This window comes from Physeter macrocephalus, chromosome 13 (assembly GCF_002837175.3).
Source record: "Physeter macrocephalus isolate SW-GA chromosome 13, ASM283717v5, whole genome shotgun sequence".
NCBI lineage: Eukaryota > Metazoa > Chordata > Mammalia > Artiodactyla > Physeteridae > Physeter > Physeter macrocephalus.
Genome location: NC_041226.1, coordinates 24,332,587 through 24,354,164, shown reverse-complemented (window position 1 = coordinate 24,354,164; position 21,578 = coordinate 24,332,587). Strand labels below are relative to the sequence as shown.

The 21,578-nt window shown below is 41.3% G+C and overlaps 1 protein-coding gene across 18 annotated transcripts in view; it reads right to left on the bottom strand.

Moving 5' to 3' along the window:
• Nucleotides 1-21,578, bottom strand: part of ENOX1 (ecto-NOX disulfide-thiol exchanger 1) — a 657,005-nt gene that overhangs the window by 31,765 nt on the left and 603,662 nt on the right. For 14 of the 18 annotated variants that reach the window (XM_028497888.2, XM_028497885.2, XM_055089622.1 and 11 more), the window contains 2 exons: nucleotides 12,641-12,743; nucleotides 377-462 (listed from right to left, as the gene is read on the bottom strand). In XM_028497888.2, coding sequence (XP_028353689.1) covers nucleotides 377-462; nucleotides 12,641-12,743 — 189 coding nt within the window. Of the gene's footprint in view, nucleotides 1-376; nucleotides 463-3,889; nucleotides 4,037-11,524; nucleotides 11,735-12,640; nucleotides 12,744-21,578 lie in introns of those variants that run through there. The other 4 variants (XM_028497889.2, XM_028497890.2, XM_028497884.2 and 1 more) reach the window with 3 other exon arrangements.

Here is a 21,578-nt window from a genome sequence, read left to right as displayed (position 1 = left end):
TCCCGGACCGGGGCGCGAACCCGGTTCTCCTGCATCGGCAGGCGGACGCGCAACCACTGCGCCACCAGGGAAGCCCAAGCATTTTTTTTGTTTTTTTTTTGTTTTTTTTTTTTGTTTTTTGCCTCATATGCTTTTCAAAGTAATCTGGCATGTGCTGAAAGTCACTGTCATTTTCGATAACTGCTTTTCTTTCTACAAAGACAAAAGCAAGTGAAAAGAAGACAACTCTCTGCCAGAAACTGAGTTCCCGCGAAGAAGTACGGATAAACCTCCATACACTGTTATATCCCTAACGCAGCTCACACAGCTTCGACCTGCAGCCAGCAGTCAACATGCTACCTTTTAGCAAAAATGCAAGTTGAGAAACAGGACTTACCTTGGAGTCCAGCTGCTGCATGTATGACCAGAGATATTCTATATTGGCTCCAAAGGGGTGGACGTGAAGAAACGTTGATATGATGCCTGAATTAAAAAGACAAACGCTGGACGTTATTGAGAGGCAAATCAAAGTGTCAGGCGAATAATGTCATCTGACCCCAGTGACAGTTTTGTCAGGCTGAGTCGTGGTCTTGCCATTTCTAACGGCGCTCGGCAAGCATTCAATGACTGCACAGTTTGAAGACGGTAACGGTAACATGGCCAACAGAACACTGTCTCCTGGAACGACAGTAGTTGGAAAAGCAAGACTCTGAGAAAACACACAGATGAATGAAGGTATTTCTAAACAAAGACTCCTGGAAGCATTTCAACTACCAATTTTATGCTTGATTTGCCAATATAAAATCGTAATTATTGGAAGGATCAAATGATCCTTTTCTTTCCCTCACTAGACTCTGCAGTATGAAAACGGCTCCTACAGCTGTGTCAAATTCCCCTGATAATTACAGCTGCTAGTTACAAAGAGTATTTAATCCATATTTCCCCTCACTGCCACTAGAAGGACGCACAAATCCTTTGCCGTTTCCCCCTGGCTCTCGCTGTTTGTTGAAAGGGAGCTAGCCTGCTCTCGCCTTCTCGCTGCTGTAATTTACAAGATCATTTTAAAAGGCCCAGGAATGGACGGTTTGGCTGGAGTCTGATTATCAATCAGAGGGCTTTCCCGTCGTGAAAGTCAACTGTCAACATTGTACTGACAAATGAAAAGGTGAACGGTAGTGTCGGGGCTGACGTAAAAGCATTACCCTCCTACCCTCCCTGCTCTTATATCCAAAATCAAAATGGTGAAAATGAGGACGTCAACTCCATAGGCTGTGTGCCCCTATTTGTTAAGAAACTGTGTTCAGACGGACATTTTTGGCTTCTCTTTGAAACAGGCTTTGAGATGAGTCAAATTTGAGGATAAGGCCTCAACGTTCTGTTTATTGTGATGCTTTGGTGCTCGAAAGCCAAAGGTCAGAGGGAAGAGCCACACTTGTATGAAATGCAGTCAGGGCAGGTGCAGGCCGAGCACACCGTTCTGCACTAGGTCAGGCTATGAACTGCAGGGTGGCCTTGGATTGACCTGGGATAGGGTCTCACGGCCCCCTGATCTCCTGTGTGATGCTTGGCATGCTCTGGGTGTGTGCCAGGTTTTAAAGAAAAGTTCTCCGTTTATCCTTAGGCTGAGAACAGAGAACCAAAGAGTCTACACAAGTACTTTCAAGACCTATTCTCAGAACACTGCTTTTATGTGGGTTTTCTTGGTGGACAGTGAAATGAGGCACATAGAGACGATTAGTTACATTTCTCCATAAAGCTAAAACCTCAGTCTTCAGAGACTGACCTTTTCCCTGAAATATAAAGCACTACCGTTTTATTCTGAGATTATGTTCTTCGTTTTTTGTTAAAATGTCCTTCTCTTATGAAATAATGGTGATGATAGAAGGTAACAATGGTAGTTGTAATCTCTTTAAGTGGCAGACAGCCATTTTTAATATATGTAAATGGGATTGTTTTGTCCCCCTCCTACCACTTTGTTAATTTATGTTTTAACTCTATAGACCTGGCAACTGCTTCCCTGTGCCTGAAATTCTCAAATCTCGTGAGGTGGCACTATAAGTAATTCTGTTACCAAGAAGAGTTAAAGTATAGAATCTCATGAATGATTTACTTAGAAAATAAATTAGAATAGAAGTATTTAAAAAAATAACATTTCCATTTGCATTCCTTACGTGGGAGAGAGGGGGCAGAATTCTTATGGGGAATTGATTTTTTTTTTTTTTTTTTTGCCTCGCCATGCTGCGTGGCTTGTGGGGTCTTAGTTCCCCGACCAGGGATTGCACCTGGGCCCTCAGGAGTGAAAGCACTGTCCTAACCACTGGACCGCCAGGGAATTCCCAAGGGGAACTGCTTCTATTTCAGGATGGTGAGTGGGGCTTTCCCTGCTGTCCCAGGCTGGGGACAAGTGGTACTATGTCTGTCTACTGCTTTCCACAGAGAGCCTCCAACAAATGGTAGGCAGACCCCTGCCCCCTATAAGGAGGAAAGGAGGAGGACAGGGAAGGGAGAAGGAGCAGTCAGTGCTGGCTGGCTTTGTGAGAAGGCGAGGGTGTTCCTAGTGAGAAGCTTTTCTCTTCTCTTAAATGCGATGCTCCCAGGGAGGGGAGGAGGCGTCTCAAGAGAGCGGCTTGTAGAGACTGGAGGGGCCCTGCAAGGCGGCGAAGCACATTCCTTTCCTCGGCTGGACTTCCGCTTAGGCAGCAGACTGACTAATCTGGCTTGGTGCCCAGCCGAGCACAGGGGAGGCGGTGGGGTGCTGCAGCCTTTGGGTGACAAGAATGTGTGAGTTTCCCATGGGACAAGGGGGCATCTCAGAAGGTAGACGGGCTTGAGCAGCCTTACAAGTATCCCAAGGGCCCCAGCAAATAGAGAAAAACATTTTTTATGTTAATATCCCTACAGGACAAAGAATCATCAACATCTCCTGGATAACGTGCAGCCTCTCCTATAAATGCCCTTGGGAGTGTGACATGACGTTAGTTAAATGCCTCCAATAGAATGAATAGGATGGTTCAGAAGAGGATGGGGGTGGGGGCTATGGGGGCGTGGCTGACAACTCTTGACCTAAGAAGATGAAGGAGGAAATTCAGGGATACCAGAAGTGGGAGGACCTGGAGTGGCCGCTTTTCTTGCCTCTGTGATTGAGAGGCAGACCAATCTCCCTCACTGTTTACTGACCCACAGCCCTAATCTTGGGTCTGTGACCCCAAGGAACTCTGCCCTTAGACAGCATTTGTGTGTTCTGGTTCAGTAGCAGGAATACAGTATACATTTACAATAAATGTATGTTGAATGAATTTATCCTCTAGAACTGAGAATGGCCAGTTTACTTCTTTGAAATTTCTACTGTTCTATTACTGACACATCAGGAGAAATAAGAACCTTAAAAATTGCTACCAGTACTAACCAAGGATGTAGTACTCTTTCAAATACCAGGTAACTTTGAGGAATTATTCGTCGGTGATTCCTGCCCTTATCTCATCCTGTTCATCCTGTTATGAATTCAGGACAGAGTAACTTGGATATTTCGGGCATGGAAACTTTTTATTGAAACTATTTTGCTCATAAAGCTAAGGGGAAAATGCACATGTGATTTCTATATATCTTTCTAAAATCAGATTAAAAATCCTAATCCGGACGTGAGTATTTTTCCCTAGGAGAGTATTTAGAACCATCTTAGTGGTAGCTGAAATTAACAAGCCATTAGCTTTTCTTTATAAACGTTTAGCAATTGCCACTAAATACACGTGGGGTCAAAGCAGGTAGTTAAATAAAGGTTTTCCAAGCTTTTCCTGTGGATGGCTACCAAGTTCTTCAGTATTGCTAGAGATGCAGTAGAAATGGGAACCCTCAGCCACCATCCCCCAAGTACCGCACCCTCCCTCCGCCTCCCCCCTTGCACCTGCCCATCCCAGTAGCATCACAGAAGCATCAGTCATGGCGTCTGAGAAAATGTAGTTTCCAGGCCCTGGTTCTGGATCAGATTCACTTCGGGGAAGCTTCCTAAACAATCAAACGAAAGCCTCTTAAAGCTCCTTTAAAGGAACTGGGATATTTCCTGAGAATGGGGAAAAAAAAAAATGGATAGCTGTAACTCAAAATCCAATGAAAAATGCTACAAACCCAGAATTGGAAACTATTTATGGTTCTCTGGAAGACCATAAACACTATAAAGGCTGGGTAAAAGGAACACTAGGAACTGAGGGTGGAGAACTCAGCCATTACTGAACTGGTGGATCTCCAAAGGGATGGACTCAACAATTGGTCTTGGCTGGCTCCATGGAGAAGCGAGGTCTCCACATTTAAGAATGGGTTTCCCAACAGTGGAAAATACAACTGTAAGCAGCTAGTTTAAGAAAATAAAGAAGGAATAGAGGAGGCTGTCAGTACTCTTTGAGTTTCCTGCACAGTTCAGGGCCTGAAACACTACTTTAGAAAGATACACAAACCAGCTCCAGACAGCATGTGGCAAATCCCTCATTAGGAAGGCCCATTTAAACAAGCACATAAAGGCATTTTGAGCTTTTCCCATCAACATCATCTAGTTTATTCTCATTTTTAGATGTCACCAAGACCAAGGGAACGGCATTTAAATTAACCAAGTAGTGCTAGATTTTTACTGATTCATTTCCTTAGCAGCAATTAGATGCCAAGGTCCTAGGGACACAGCGTTGCCCAGACAGACAAGGTTCCTGCTCTTGGAGAACTTACATTCTAGGTAAGCAACACAGATGATAAATGCAAAGATTAAAAAAGGAGATATTTTCAGAGAGTGGTGGGCATATTGCAGAAAACAAAACAGGTAACAGGACAGGAGTGGGGAGTATCCTCAAGCTTGGTGGAGAGCTGCTTTATAGGAGGTCAAGGAAGGTGAATTTGTCCGTGTGTCAGATGAAGAGGAGTCAGCCACAGAGAGCCTGGGGGAAGGTGACTCAGGTACGGGCACCAGCGAGTGCAAAGGACCTGAGGTGGAAATGAGGTGGCAGGAACAAACTTGGCTTCAGAGTGGTGCAGCATGCGTTTAGAGGTAGGTGGGGAGCCAGATCACTTAGGGCCCCAGTTTAAGGGGGTTGGATTAAGCTCTAGACATAGCAGGAAACCAATGGAAGGGTTCTAAGCAGGGGCATGATATGAGCTGAATTATGTTTTCAAATTTTCATTCAAGCTGCTGTATGGTGAATAGACAAAAGGGAAACTGGGAAACCAATTAGAAGTGTTTGCAACGACCAATGGGTCACTGAAGAAATCAAAGAGGAAATAAAAATATACCTAGAGACAAATGACAACGAAAACACCACGATCCAAAACCTATGGGACACAGCAAAAGCAGTTCTAAGAGGGAAGTTAATAGTGAGATAAGCTCACATCAGGAAACAAGAAAAATCTCAAATAAACAACCTAACCTTACACCTAAAGCAATTAGAGCAAGAAGAACAAAACCCAGCATTAGTAGAAGGAAAGAAATCATAAAGATCAGAGTAGAAATAAATGAAATAGGGACTTAGAAAAAAATAGAAAAGATCAATGAAACAAAAAGCTGGTTCTTTGTAAAGATAAACAAAATTGATAAACCTTTAGCCAGACTCACCACGAAAAAAAGAGAGAGGGCGCAAGCCAATAAAATCAGAAATGAAAAAGGAGAAGTTACAACTGACACCACAGAGATACAGAGGATCATAAGAGACTGGTAATGAGCAACTATACACCAATAAAATGGACAACCTAGAAGAAATGGACAAGTTCTTAGAAAGGTACAATTTCCCAAGACCGAACCAGGAAGAAACAGAAAATATGAACAGACCAATTACCAGTACTGAAATTGAATCAATAATTTAAAAACTTCCAACAAACAAAAGTCCAGGACCAGATGGCTTCACAGGTGAATTCTACCAAACATTTAGAGAAGAGTTAACAGCTGTCCTTCTGAAACTATTACAAAAACTTGCAGAGGAAGGAACACTTCTGACCTCATTCTATGAAGTCACTATCACTATCACCCTGATACCAAAACCAGACAAAGATATTTTACAAAAAAAGAAAACTACAGGCCAGTATCACTGATGAACATAGATACAGAAGTCCTTAACAAAACACTACTAAATCAACTCTAACAGCACATTAAAAGGATCACACACCAGGATCAAGTGGGATTTATCCCAGGGACGCAAGGATTCTCCAGTATCCGCAAATCAATCAATGTGATGCACCACATTAACAAACTGAAAACTACAAACCAAATGGTCATCTCAACAGACGCAGAAAAAGCTTTTGATAAAATTCAACATCCGTTTAGGATAAAAACTCTCCCGAAAGTGGGCACAGAGGGAACATATCTCAACATAATATACAGATTTCTTTTTCTCTTATGGACTCTTATTCTTAAAATTGTATTGTATTGATACTGGCACAAAAACAGATATATAGATCAATGGAACAGGATAGAAAGCCCAGAAGTAAACCCACACACTTACGGCCAATTAATCTATGACAAAGGAGGCAAGAATATACAATGGAGAAAAAAGACAGTCCCTTTAACAAGTGGTGCTGGGAAAGCTGGACATCGACATGTAAAAGAATGAAATTAGAACATTCTCCAACACCATACACAAAAATAAACTTAAAATGGGTTAAAGACTAACTGTAAGACTGGATACTATAAAACTCCTAGAGGAAAACACAGGCAGAACTCTCTGACATAAATCACAGCAAGATTCTTTGGGATCTGTCTCCAGCAATCTCAGCTCTGCAGAGGAACAGATGTCTCTAGACACAGTCATATTTCGCTGGAAACCTACAGAGGACTGACCAGAAGTCTGGAGAGCCATCAGGGAGGGGTTATGTGAAATCAGGGTCTCCCACTAAGCCACTAGGGGACAGTTGTCTGTGGGTGGCTGCAGAGTGACAAAGCATTTATGCGAAGTGGAGAGAGACAAGACTGGGAGTAGGTAGCAGAAGACTGATCAAACACTTGTGGTTTTGGTCTGATGATTCTAAGTGCCTTGGGATTCTAAAAACCTTTAATTTTCCAAAAAGCAGTTTTTTCTACTTATTTGGTGATTATAACACCTGATCTTGTGCAGTTAGTTTTTTAGTTTTTTTAAAAAATATCTGTCTTTCTGTCTTATTTTAACTCAACTCCTGAGACTGTATTTGGGCCTTTCAGTAAATTGTTCCTTGTGTCTGAAATGGCCTTGACAACTCCCCATCTAACCAGAGGAAACTCTATTCATCCTTTAGGGCTCCCTCAATTGTCCTTTCTTCCCACAAGGCATCTGCAGCAGAAATAGCTCCTTCTCTGTATTTCTGATTTTAGTTTCATGGTCATTAACTACTTTCTTTCTCACTAGCCTATAAAATTCTTGAGGGAAGAGATCACCTTATCACCACCGTCCGCTAAGATACGTCTTGGTACGTGGCAGGCCACTAGCTCCCAAAACACAGTCCCAGAGGTGACTGCTTCAGTATCACCTTGCATGTTAGTTTTACAATAAACAGAATCTCTGTGTGTGAGGACAAAGATTCTGTCTTTTAAACAGGCTGCCCAGATGATTCTTTTCCACAATGAAGGCTGGTAGTTTTTGGAGTAGGCTCTTGACAAATGTTTGTTGATTTACTGATACGGACATTTGTGTCTTGGAAACAAGATTTAGGTCAATGACTCATTCTTTACGGTCAGTAGCTTTCAGACAAGAACACACTCCCCAGATTACTTTTCTCAGGTGCAGCCTAAATATAGCCTCAACTCTGTTCACTGAAAACACCAAAAAGTCACCACTCCACCTTCTTTTTCTCTACATTTCCTTCATCTGCTTCCTAATACCCATGTATAAGGGGGGACATTCCAATTCAGATTTAGGCTGGCTGTGAGGAGATGGGTTAAATGGTGAGAGTGGTGGAAATGGTGGTGGTGGTAGGAGGGGAGGGGCTTGATGTGAACAGTCATCTTGGTTACCCATAATATGTATGTCCTGATCCACAGAGGAGTCACGATGGTATGTGAAGAAGCTTGCCTGATCGTTGAGAATGTGAGGATGGTTCTCAGGGGTCTGGGGGAGTTTGGAACAGCAACTTTATAAACAGAGCTGTTGAGAAGGTTTTGACTATATTTGGATGGGATTTACAATGATGACCAGCATTGACAGGGTGCCAGTCGGGGCTGCTGGGATTGGAAATGTGTTGTGTTGGAATTAATTAAAAAGAAGAGAGGATGGAGTGATACAGACCCAGGGTTAGACTGTCAGCATCTCCTTAGAGCTATGTGCCTGTCAATAAAAAATTCTGATCCATTCTCCTTCATAACAATAGCCAGGGGTCTCCAGCCAAACACAGCTCCAAAGCTTTGGTCCTAAACCAGAAGCATTGACTCATCCTCTCCCACACAAGTTCAACGCATGCCAAATCCAACATGTAGGGCACATGTGAAAGGAACCAGGAGTTCTGGCATAGACACTAGGCAATGTCAAGCTGACCTCATGTGTGGTTCCCATACAGTTTTGAGATATAAAATGCTACCCTCCAAAACTCCCGTAAAAATGTAATTCTTTTAGGTTCAATTATATGCCAACCTGTCTTCACAAGGATTGATTGCATAATAAATAATCTAGCAATCAATAATGAAGTGCTTCCTAAGGGCCTAGCTACTTTAGTTGAGTTGGAACATAGCACTCGATGCCCGTTCATTGTCAAGCAGAAAGTTTGGTAGAATGGTGGATCTCCCAAGGGACTCAGGATGGAAATCTGCAAAGCTCCAAGTAGTGTCACTGATGAAATTCCACTGATCTTCTGTAATGGATATATAATTTAATATGTCTTAAAGACACCAATTTTATAAAATGGCCATGAGAATCTCTGGAAAGAATATACTCTTTTGCCCAGATAAATTAATGTCACAAATAACGAGGATTGCTCATTATTTAGGAAGCTCTAGCCTCAGTTTTATGTTTTCTGTAGATGAAATCCATTTGAATAGCTTATCTTTCACTCCTCTCTTCTCTTCCAGGCAATCAAGATTTGTGCCACTGTGCATTTTTTATATAACATCTGTGTGTCCCAAGAGGGTGTTACCTGAATATATTCGTGTATAGCACATATATAGGCATCTACATGTGCCGAAGATTTTGCCAATAAGCAGTTCCAATACAAGGGAGATTTTCTGCTGTGCTCCTAGCCTTTTAGAGTGACTTAGAGCAGGCCTACTGTATCTTATATATGGGTTTAATTATTCCAAGGGAAGATTCCAGGGAAATTGCAGAGTATTCCTGACCCCTCCAGAGGTATCAGAAGTCCAGGGGGCTCCCAGAATCATTCTCCCCACAAGTATTCTTCAGAAAAGAGTAGCCCCAGCACCAGAAACTCCTTTTTCTCTCTAGCCTGGTCCAGAGCAGTTCTGGACCCATGTTCTGTCATTCTGTCTCTATCACAGTCCTTATCTGGATTCCAGAAGCTGCAGGAGAGGTCTTTATGGTCCCAACATTTAGATTTCTACAAACCACGAACGGCCAAACTCAGTTAGCAGAGAGGCACATTTAATGGCGGGGACAACTGCACCCTTTGGCAAGATCCGTGTTGCCAGTCTTGGAAACTTCTCTACCCTGGCATTCTTTTGGATGATTACTCTCTCTTTGACTACAAAACAGTGTAAGTACCTAGGAATTTTGGGGTAGGGTTTGGGCAGGAAGTCACATCTGTAATAAAACTTCCATTAAACAGAGTAAAATAAAATATTGTGGTGGAGAGGTAATGGAGAAATGAAGGGAAAATTAAACTCCTAAATTTAACCACACCTTAAATCTCCAGCCTCCCTTCTACCTAAACAGTCTCATATATTGATTCAAATTGAGTGTCACATGCTGTTTTTCTTTTGCTCAACGCTGAACTTCAAATGCTAATATGAGGGACCAGTTTAAGAGACCAAAAGTGAGAGAAAAGGCCTGGAAAATTTGGAGTCGGTTGTACCTAATTTTTACTGAAGATCCCCACTTCCTAAATTTTTAATTCCAAACAGCTGAATTTACCAATTTTTAAGTTTTTTCTAATATTAGAGACCTCAGCAGAGTTGACATGTTATAAACATAACCCTCGTATTTACTCCCATTAACCTACAGTGTGTAAAGCATATTGTTTTTAAACTTTTGAGGTGGCCGATTGAAAAAAAATGTTTGTGTCGTGTGTGTGGATACACATGGTCCCCAACTTAACAATGGTTCAACTTAACAATTTTTTTGACTTTATGACGGTGCGAGAGCAATACACATTTAGTAGAAACCATAGTTCAAATATTGAATTTTGATCTCTTCCCCACCTAGTGATATGCAGTATCATATTCTGATGCTGGACAGCGGTACTGAGACGAAGCTCTCAGTTAGCAACACGATCATGAGGGTGAACAGCTGACACACCATTCTGGACCCACACAGCCAATTCTGTTTTTAACTTTCAGGAGGGTAGTTAATAAATTACATGAGATATTCAGCACTTTATTATAAAACAGGCTTTGTGTTCGATGTTGCCTGTTAGCTAGTAAGTATTCTGAGCATGTTTAAGGTAGGCTGGGCTAAGCTATGATGTTTGGTAGGTTAGGTGTATTAAATGCATTTTTGACTTACATATTTTAAACTTATGAGTTTATCGGCATGTAACCCTGTCATAAATTGAGGAAGACCTGTGTGTGTGTGTGTGTGTGTGTGTGCGTGTGTGTGTGTATGTGTGTGCATGTCTACACCTATAGTAATTTATATATAATATAAATACTGTAAAATTATATATGTAAAATAACATAAATACTGTGTGTATGTATATAATCTATCTATATATACAGTAACTATTTAGCAGATATTGTAAATGAACTATGTTCTCCAAGTAGAACATAAAAGGAGAAGCAGCAGTCTATTGTGAGAGGAAGGAAATAAAGAAAATGGATACCCATTTCCATTTTTTTACCGTCAAATGGTCTATATTATTCAGACTTAAAGAGGGAGAGTTTGCTGATCATTAATTATGTGCTCTGTTCATACCCTGAAAGTATCACGGGGGAAATCACAACTTTGTCACACTGAGCGAAAGAGAAACAGTTGTCAGAGTTTGACACATTTTCCAATAGAAGAAAAATCCACTTGCTAACTACATACATACAGGTTCATTCTGGGTTCCTGGAATTGATAGCACATCAGCATGTCTTATGATGAAATTTGTGCACGGCATGTTATTACAGCTGTGTATCATCACAGAGGAAAAAAAAATAATTGGTTTTCCTTGGAGTAGCTCTAAGTTGATGTCCTATCCAATAACCTTGTAGTTGAAAAATCTACAGATGATGGATGAAAGTTGAGACTATCTTTTGAATTTAATTCCTCCTGTGCCAGCCTCTACAGGACCTGATGTACCTGTCATTTTGAGGTGAGTGCATACAGTATTTAGAAAGTGCAACCAGGCGGTACTTCTGCCAGATAACGAACTACAGAAGAACGGTTTGTCTCACGTGTACACCAGCCTCGTTCCTCACTCTTAATCATGGCATAGAGGAGCCAGGCTAAACTTGGAAGCTCACACTGGGGTCAGTGCCAAGGTGCAGCTTGAATCAGTGCTGTGCATCAGGGAGTGAAGCAGGTGGCGTCTCCTTCTCTGGATTTGAGAACTCCGGAGACAGCCTTAAATACGCAGCCTTCGAAGGTGGGGTCCCAGGCACGGTACCGCCACAGCCCCGTTGAGAAGACTTCCTTATGAGACCGAGTGCTGCTTTTGTATACGCTGATGATCACTGTCAAGTGGGGACAGGGTTGGATTGGGAGTTTGGGGTTAGCAGATGCAAACTGGTATTTACAGGATGGATAAACAGCAAGGTTCTACTGTAGAGCACAGGGAACTGTGTTCAATACCCTGTGATAAACCGTAATGGGAAAGAATATGAAAGAGGATGTGTACATATATGTATAACTGAGTCACTTTTCTGTACAGCAGTAATTAACACACACAACATTGTAATTCAACTATACTTCAATAAAAAATAAATAAAGAAGAAGAGGGAGACTATTTAGAGCTTTCTCTGGTCCTGACAAAGAAAAAGCCAACTTAGATATATTTTGTGGGGCAACTGAATCTGTTTACGTGAACAGCAACTTCCTTGCTTCTTCTTTCCCCTTCCTTAGCGGCCAGCTCGTCTTATTTATCTTGGATAAATGAGTCCAGACTTGGGCAGGGCAGCCTGGTTACACTGTCCTAGACTGGCCTAGCACTGTAATCTAGATGTCCCTGTATCATCAGCATTTCAGGTTTGGCCTTGGGACTGACCCCGGGACGTGGCCTCTCCTGAGCCTTGGGATCTGGCTTCGTGTGGAACTTTTGCACTGAACCCAACCTGGCGTCCAGTTGTGTCCACATTTTGAAATTCAGATTTATAACGTGTGAAATGCAAGTCAATCTGTTCTCCTTGTACTCAGTTTTACGTTGGATAACCAACCGGTATACACATAGTTACTGAAGAGCAGAGTCCCCACTGGCTTGTATGGCCCTAATCTGAAATGTGTGTAGTACAATCTCGATGAAGTTAATCCTACCTCTGACAAAGCTTTTAAATCATTAACAAGCTGGAGGTGAATTACTTAAATATTGTTTAAGTGAATTACTACCTACGAGAGAACAGATGAGGAAAACAGAATTTCCTTACCGATTAGCAGAGCTTCTTTCTCTGATTTTAAGCCTTGGCTTCTTTTCTCAATATTGTTCTCTCGGTCTTGGTTGACCAATGCGACTGTCAACACATTAATTTCCTATAAAGTTAAAAAACAAAAACATATAGGTGTTTATGTAGATTCTGTGCATTCCGACAAAAGCCACCAGGTCTTTCAAACTCTATAAAAGAGGTCATCGCTTCCATTTATAACTGAAGATCCACTTTTATAAGTGATTGATCTATTTGCCCAAGAGTAGAAAAGTAATTCTAAAGCTTAGCCTCCTAGCTACTGCTCCCAGCAAACTAAGTAACTCTTTGCAAAAGTGGCACATTTTGTGCAATTATTTTATGTTTTTAATCCATGTTTTGATAAAACTCTGTTAGCAAAAACTATTTGACTTTAGCTACTTTAACAAAGTTTTTATTTCAAATATGAAAAAATTTCCTGAAAAGCATATACAGACTCATTTATAATACTATGCAAGTAATTTGTGTGAGTGTGTGTGGGAAACAGGGCCTATTGGGAGGGTGAGATAGAACTGTTGTTAGGCGTGTTTAAGGTGAGTAAGTCTATGCCCTTATACATAACTGCCCGAGGTAGATACAGCAAAGGTTGGGAAATCGTTTTCTCTGGAAACTAGAAATGAAGAATTGTACGGCAACCCAGTCTGTGAAACATTGAGGCTCGACTATTTTTAGTTCTTTTAGTATTTTTAATTTAAAAACAGAGAAAAAGATTTAACTCATATTCTCCCAGACTTGATATCAGGACTCAAAATGGAGAATGATTTAATAGGAGATCAAATTTAATGATCAGAGACCTGCATATATGGGATGGTAGAATCACTGGGGTAGTGGAGTCTCAATGGAGGGAAATTTCTCACTTCAGATAGGTCTTAAAGAAGGACTAGCACATTGGACAAACAGTCAAGGATACTGTTTCCATTGGATGATAAGGACTCTGTCAGAAGGACAAAGGGTAGGTAGGGAGGGACAAAGGACAACTTAGATGGTTTGGCAGGTGTTCCCAGGACTGGAACTGGTTACAGGATAGATATTTAGCGAGTTTACATAAATTAACAAAGTTGGCCAGATAAAGGAATATAGGAAATTATCGGGAGCATGTTGAGCATGTAAAGATTTTACCTGAAGGCATTCAAATTAAGACTGGTCCAAGGCAAGTCGAGCCAGTTAGACTTAAAAGGTCATTAGAAAGACGCTCTTATTAGACTTCTAAAAAGGGATCTTGGGAAGCAGTCCCAGTAGAAACACAATCCAGAACTTGAAAACAACAAACCCAAAGGTGTATGTAGATGGGATCAGAATATTTTATAAAGAGAAGTCACAGGGCGAAGTGAGAGAGTGGCAGGGACATATATACACTACCAAATGTAAATTAGATAGCTAGTGGGAAAATGTCTTTCCCTTTCATTTTTTACCTTTTCCTTCTTTTAAAACTCAAGAAGATGATGACTAAAACATGGAGGTTAATAATACTATTCAAGCCAAGCATATTTTTTGTGTGAAAACATTGAGATAACTAAGGCAATGTGTGTATATTTCAATTATCTGCATTCTTTCTCAATTTTTCATTTGATCCTGCAAAAAGAGGGAGACAGAAGACATACAGACACTTGTAGAATCTCTGGGGTACTGATCTCATGTTTTCTTTATTTCCTGGGGAAATGGTAGCTTTGGAAGTGGCTCCCTTTTCAGCATTAATTGCTTATTTATAATGTGCCAATGAGTCTCCTCTTACACTTAATATGGGAAATGATACAAAATAAGCACTGTGCAAAATATTTAGCAAATAAAGCAAAGAAGCAAAAAAAAAAAAAAAAAAAGAGAAGTCACAGGGAATTCCTTCTGTGATGAAATAACATATGGATGTGTTTTAAGGGCTTGAAGAGGCGTAGGAGGAAACAGAGCAGAAGGGGAACTCTCATTTCCATTACAGTCAAAGGTGTGTCCAAGCATGTAAACAGAGACTTGGGTCTTTAACATCATTTAGTGAAGTGGACCAACTTGTGACCATTGAAAAGCGTTACTACTGACCTAGAGCCTAAGCCTGCCTCAGGCATGATATAAAAGGTCAGACCCTTCAGGAAGAGACAGACAAATACCATATGATATCACTTATCTGTGGACTCTAAATACGACACAAATGAACTTATCTACGAAACAGACTCACAGACAGAGAGATCAGACTTGTAGTTGCCAAGGGGGAAGGGAGGAGTTGGGGGAGGGATGGACTGGGAGTTTGGGATTAGCAGATGCAAACTGTTATTTATAGGATGGATAAACAAGGTCCTACTGTATAGCACAGGGAACTATATTCAATATCCTGTGATAAACCATATGGAAAAGAATATGAAAAAGAATGTCTGTGTGTGTGTGTGTGTGTGTGTGTGTGTGTATGTGTGTATATATATATACACACACACATATATATACATATATATGTAAAACGGAAGCACTTTGCTGTACGGCAAAAATTAACATTGTAAATCAACTATACTTTAATAAAATAAATTTTTTAAAAAAGTTCAGACTATTGCTGACAGAGTCACAGAATTAATGAGATGGGTGAATGCTTTTGTTATACATTTTGGCAGAGACATAATTTAAAGTTAATATGGGTGTGTTTTAAGGGTTAGAAGACAGTACAGTAGTTTTAGATAGCCACTTGATGTGCTGTGCTTTTATCTTTTTCCACTATAACAAAAAAGGCGAGGAGTATTGTAATGACTCATGACTCACTGGTTCCTTAGAAAAGTAAAGTTAATTTGATTTGTCTGTATTTGTAGTAGAGTTGTTTAACTTAACAAGAGAATTACAGTTATTAGTAGGTGGCAAGTTTGGGGTTGCCTTCAAAGTACAAAGTAGATATAAGCAATATCCGTACCCTCTTTTTGTGTTTTCATTTAGCTAAATTATCATCCAACGTTTGTCAAAAGAGCTCCATCATTATAACTGGTTAAAGGGAGTACAAAAGAGAGAAGGTGGAACTAAATAATTCCCCAAGTCAAACCCTTCTTGCATTTAAGCTAAGCCTATTTTTACTTTCAGCCACTCAATAAGTATTTGTGCTGCATACATATATTACATGCCTACCACATGCCAAGGAATGCTAAGTTTTAAATGATACTGAGTCTAAAAGTGGCAAGAAGTGCATGCTTACCAGCAAGCAATTGTTATAAAAGGTCTGTAAGAAAGCTTACAGGAAATGTCAGTAGATGAAGCTGGAGAAGTAGGTGGACGGGGATAAGTAGCTTGGATTTTACCCGGAAGGCTTAATGAATGAAGAGTGTTCAGCACAGGAGTTACATGAACAATTCTGCATTTTAGGATATTGGTTTGCAGGAAGTGGAAGTAGAGGCAGGGATGCCAGGCTAGAGCCTATTGCAATTGTCTATTTAATTCTGACCTTTTTATAACGAGGGTAGAACCCAAGTCAGTGATGTGAAGAGGGCAAAACATAAGAGATATTTAAGAGGTAGAACTAAAAAAAATCCGATGACCTGGTGGATGAGGAAAACGTTGAGAATGAGTAAGTGCCTCAGTGAAAAGGAAAATAGAGAAAGCAGCAAGTATGGGGGAAGATAATTTGTCCAAATTTGAACTTAAGGTTTCTATGACATATTGTCAAGATATCTGAGAGAAAGTAGGATCCACAGGTTTTTGAACTTAGAAGCAAGGCCCTGACAGCTCTTTTATGGCCCATTTCTCAAGTTAGTGTTTGTAGCACACAACCCTGATGTCTCCTTCTGGGACAAAGAAAAGGCTTGCTTATTGCTTGACATAAAAGAGATGGCTCCCCCAAGCTCACTGTTCCTCCCCTGTGACATAATCCACTGTATGTTCAGGCTTCCATCTGGGCCCCTCTATGGGGGCATGATCAGCCTGTAAGATCCATGAGGATAAAGCTGGTGAAGCCAGGACCACTGTCTTGGGAGCACAGGATAGAACCTCCAATGGACATATGCCAAAACCTTCTCTGAGAACAACCCATCACACAAGGGACAAACTGACCATAAGGGAGCACATTTTCAAGGATATCAGAGGGTATCTAGTTTGTGCTTCATCTCTAACTCTATAAATCCATGCTTCAAGTCTAAGTCCTGGTCCTACCTTAAGAGTTTCACATTCTCTACCCGGAATGTTCCAACTTATCTCTTCAGTAACTGGGGAATACCTTTTGCTGGGATGTTGGATCATAAGTTAGAAAGACTTTGCCCCTTTCTTAAAAACTTCACTGTTCTTTTGACTTATTCCTACCCCAAATTTCTGGAATATAGAAGGAAACTTTCATCATTAGAAACATAAAATTAGTAGACTCTTTATCTTTGATCACATACACACCCTTTACCCTGATAGTTGTAATATGCCCTGAAGAATTACGTGTCTACTGGTGAAGGTGTTCCAGATGCTTAGAGATTGCAAACTGGACATGGATCGGTGCAGATGGAGGTTATTAAGGACAAATTGTTAATGGTGTACAACGTATACACTAAGAAGGAAACATTAGGATGGGGCTCAAGAGTTTCCGCACAGTGAGATCAACAGGATTATGAAATAGTATTCCAGAGGAAGTGGTAAGAACACCACTCACTTGACACAGTAAAAAGCACTCCAGACTAGAAAATGCACAATAAGTAACAATTCCGCACTTGGCAGGAGAATGAACAAGATTATCTAATAAATCTTTTCTCAGTCAACCTTTTAACTCTCATTTCTGTGATACTTAGAAGGAATCATTAAAGGGCTGGAAGAAGAGGTTTTTCAATAACTGAAACTAGATATCATGGAGGTTGTTTTTAGACTTCTTAAAGGTTAAGCTACTCAAAGGCAGAAATTTCCCCTCTAAGAGTCCTTGTCAATTACTTTAAGAAATGGTCAAAGTAATTTATCCATTTAGAAAAGCTCTTTTTAAATAATTTACTGAGCTAGAATTGTGCTTTGCTGTTGTTTTGTTTTTGTTCCCCTACACCTACCCAAGACCCTAAGAACCAAGAATACGGTTTCTTCAGCCTGATAAAATCCTTTCGTTATTCCTTTCACTTAATTATTCGTGTGACCTGCTTAACTTTAGTGCTATTTGCTTTCTGCTGCAAAGCTTCTTGAATACATGGTGCATACCCACTACTGTATCTACTGTCTCACCACCTGAAAGCTCAGCTTTCTCATTAATCACCCGATGAAACTATCCTTTGAAAGATTTTCAGTGACTATTTTCTCAGTCTTCGTACCATGTGATATTTGACATCACTGACTCTGCCCCCTTAAACCATCTGCCTCATTTGCTTCTGTTACATAAGAAGTCCTGATCTTTTTCCTCCTAATTTTTTATTTCATCTTCATTGGTTTTTTTCTTCCCTCTGCTGGCCCAGTACACATGGATAAGAAGGTTACTTTCTCCTTTTATACTCTAACTTTGGTACTTTTGCCAAAGCTCAGTCACCACTTTTTCTTCTCTGTTTCCTTTGATCAGAGTTCTTTCATTCTCACGGGTTCAACTATCGTCACACTTAACTCTTTAACTTCTGTTCCTTATCACCAACTGACCACTGGGTTTGTTTGCTTGAAATTATCACTTCCCATTTCAAATTCAGAATGAGAGGTGGTCATGAGGTGGTAGGGGACATACTACATGCTTAAGTTTTAGCCTTGGCTCTTTCACTACCAGTTAGTTGACGTGGGACAACTACATGCTTAAGTTTTAGCCTTGGCTCTTCTACTACCAGTTAGTTGACGTGCGGCAACTACATGCTTAAGTTTGTTTTTTGTTTTTTTTTTTTTTTTAATGTGGTACGCAGGCCTCTCACTGTTGTGTCCTCTCCCGTTGCGGAGCACAGGCTCCGGACGCGCAGGCTCAGCGGCCATGGCTCACGGGCCCAGCCGCTCCACGGCATGTGGGATCTTCCCGGACTGGGGCACGAACCCGTGTCCCCTGCATCGGCAGGCGGACTCCCAACCACTGCGCCACCAGGGAAGCCCCATGCTTAAGTTTTAGCCTTGGCTCTTCCACTACCAGTTAGTTGACGTGGGGCAACTACATGCTTAAGTTTTAGCCTTGGCTCTTCCACTAACAGTTAGTTGACCTGGGGCAACTACATGCTTAAGTTTTAGCCTTGGCTCTTCCACTAACAGTTAGTTTACCTGGGGAGAGTTATGCAACATCTTTAAGCCTCAGATCAGTTGTCTAAAAATGGGCGTGCTGGGTAGGGTCCATCATCTCTGCATAATGCTTTATGGAACCCCATCAGCTCTACAGAGGTGACATGGAAGGTCCAAGGAGCGGATCTCTAGAATTCCCACTCCATTACTACTTGCTTCTGTTTTATAATACAGGACTTCTATTTAAGGCTTCATTGAAAGGAATGTCCTTATTTTGAAAAATGTGTGAATCCAAGTCCTTCCTGATGTGGTGGTTCTTCTAAAATTCTATAATTTTATGGCCAAAGTCCAATTCACCTCACATGTCAGACTGCATTGTCTTCTAACTCGTCTGTTTCTATTAGTAGCACCATCATTCTTCTACTTGCAGGCCTTTGATTCATTCTCTTCTATCCCCTAAGACCTCTCTAGATCTGAATTCTATAAAGTATCTGTGAAATGTCTCTCATTCCCCTTCCCCATTTCCACTACCAGTGCTCTACTATCACTTCTCCTCATTTCTTACTTGGACCACCGCAAGAACCTCCTACCTTGTTTACGCCTTTGGTTTCTTCCTCTTCCAGTCCAACTTACATGTTATTACCAGATCAGTTTTCTAAAATGCCACTTTCATCTTGTCAATCTCCAATTTAAAACTCAGATGCTTTCTGATAACCCATAGGAAAAACTCCGATGCTTTCCAATAACCCGTGGGAAAATGCCAGATTGAGGCTGGCATTCAGGTTCAATCCTACTGATAACAGCCCATCTCTTTTAGATGTTCTGTCCAGATATGTTCTTAGAAAGCTCTCTCCTTTTCTTCACCACCTCCTACATATATTTTTATACACAGGACAAGTCCCATACCTCTTAAGGGCATTTATTCCAGGCTATTTGTACATTTTCCTTATCTCAGCACATTTCCCCTGTCACTTCTGTGGCAGCTGGCCACTTATACATTTGGAATAAACTGAGTCACCTGTGTTTGTTTCCTCAACAAAACCGCCAACTCCTTTAGGGCACTCACCATATCCAAGCAAGTGAGACAGCATGGCCGAAAGGGATCCGTGTTCTAATTCTGTCACCATTATTTATGTACTAGATAACTTTAGGCAGGGTATCTCTGAACTTTCTTTTACATAAATCATGGATAATAACCTATACCTATCCCCCGGGGTGCTGTGAAGACCAAATGTCATATGTGACATGGTGCTTTTGAAAACTATAATCTTCCAGGAATATTGTGGCATCACTATTATTATGATTGTTACTCACTTTTATTATCCTCATGACTGAGTGGATACAGCACAGGTGCATAATACATACTTGGGGTACTAAATTCTAGGTGAGAATTCTGTTTAAGACCTTGACTACAATTATATAAAAACATGTATGCGAAAGTGATAAACTGTCATGGGATTCAAATTGTACATATTTTCTGTTTTCTAAATGTTCTGTGGCACTGTTCTTCTACTGCTATCCTTAGGTTCCCCATGTCACTTCCCACACCGTCACCGCCACACCATAAGGCTTTACTCTTAGACATCACACTCCATGGAATGAAGGGCCCCGTAGACTACGGTCAAGATGCCAGTTAGCTACTTCAGTATCCTTTACTCAGAAGTTTTTTCAGAGTACCCAAAGCAATCCATCAAGTGATAGGCCAGTCTCCACTAACCTTCAGGGATTCCTCGTAAGATTAGAACCATGGTCAGAGGAGGAAGGGGGATGGGGATACGTCTCACACTTTCCTTTATGAGCCAGTGACTGTCACGTTGCAGGTGCCCAGTGGCTGATAAATGAAGGAACGGCCCACAGACAATGGCCTGGAATAGTGGGGAAAAAAAATGATGGATTTGGACACAGAAGACTGGTTCTAATTGCCACTCGCTGTGTACCCCTGTTTCATGATTCCTGTTTGTCAAGAGAGGGATTTGAAGCAGATGAGCTCTACAGTGTCTTCTTGCTCCAATATTTCATCTCTGCTGTGTGCCCTTTTCCCTGACTCGGAGCTTCCCTTCAGAGTAAGGCAGCCAGCTTGGTACTGACAAGATACACTTATCCTGGATTTCAGTGCCAATAAAATTAGAAGAAAGAGGAGAAGAGGGAGGAAAAAAACATTTAAAAAGCAAATGGGTGAGAATGAGTAACTGAGGAAGCTTCAAAATTTCTTACGGTTTAAGGGAATGCAAGAATGCACCAATCCCCAAGACTGAGCAGGCTCTCAGGAATTTTCTGTGGCTTAGAAGTCCCAAGGCCTCACTAATCTTACCAGTTGCTGAAGCTTGGTACTGCCAGTCCTGAGGGCCATGTGCCCCCACCCACCTGTCCCTTTCCTCAGAAGCCTTTGATGTCCAGGGTCTACAGAGGGGAGCCTCAGAGGCCCAACAGGCTTCATCCTCAGAGAGACCATCTGAGAGCAGAGGTGTGGAGCGCCCGCCCTCAGCCAAGAGTTAGTGATTCATCACAACACTAGCACATTTTACACACTGGGATATCAGCCACCGCATTGGACTTCGGTTGCTGGACTCAGACCCAGAGTGCATGCATTATGTCCTAAGACAACTCCAAGATTTCCTAAGATTTCTACTCACAAAGATTAAAATCAGTGAGAACTGGTTATGCACCATAAAAAGGACCCTTTAAGGGCTTCCCTGGTGGCGCAGTGGTTAAGAATCCGCCTGCCAATGCAGGGGACACAGGTTCGAGCCCTGGTCCAGGAAGATCCCACATGCCGCGGAGCAACTAAGCCCGTGTGCCACAACTGCTGAGCCTG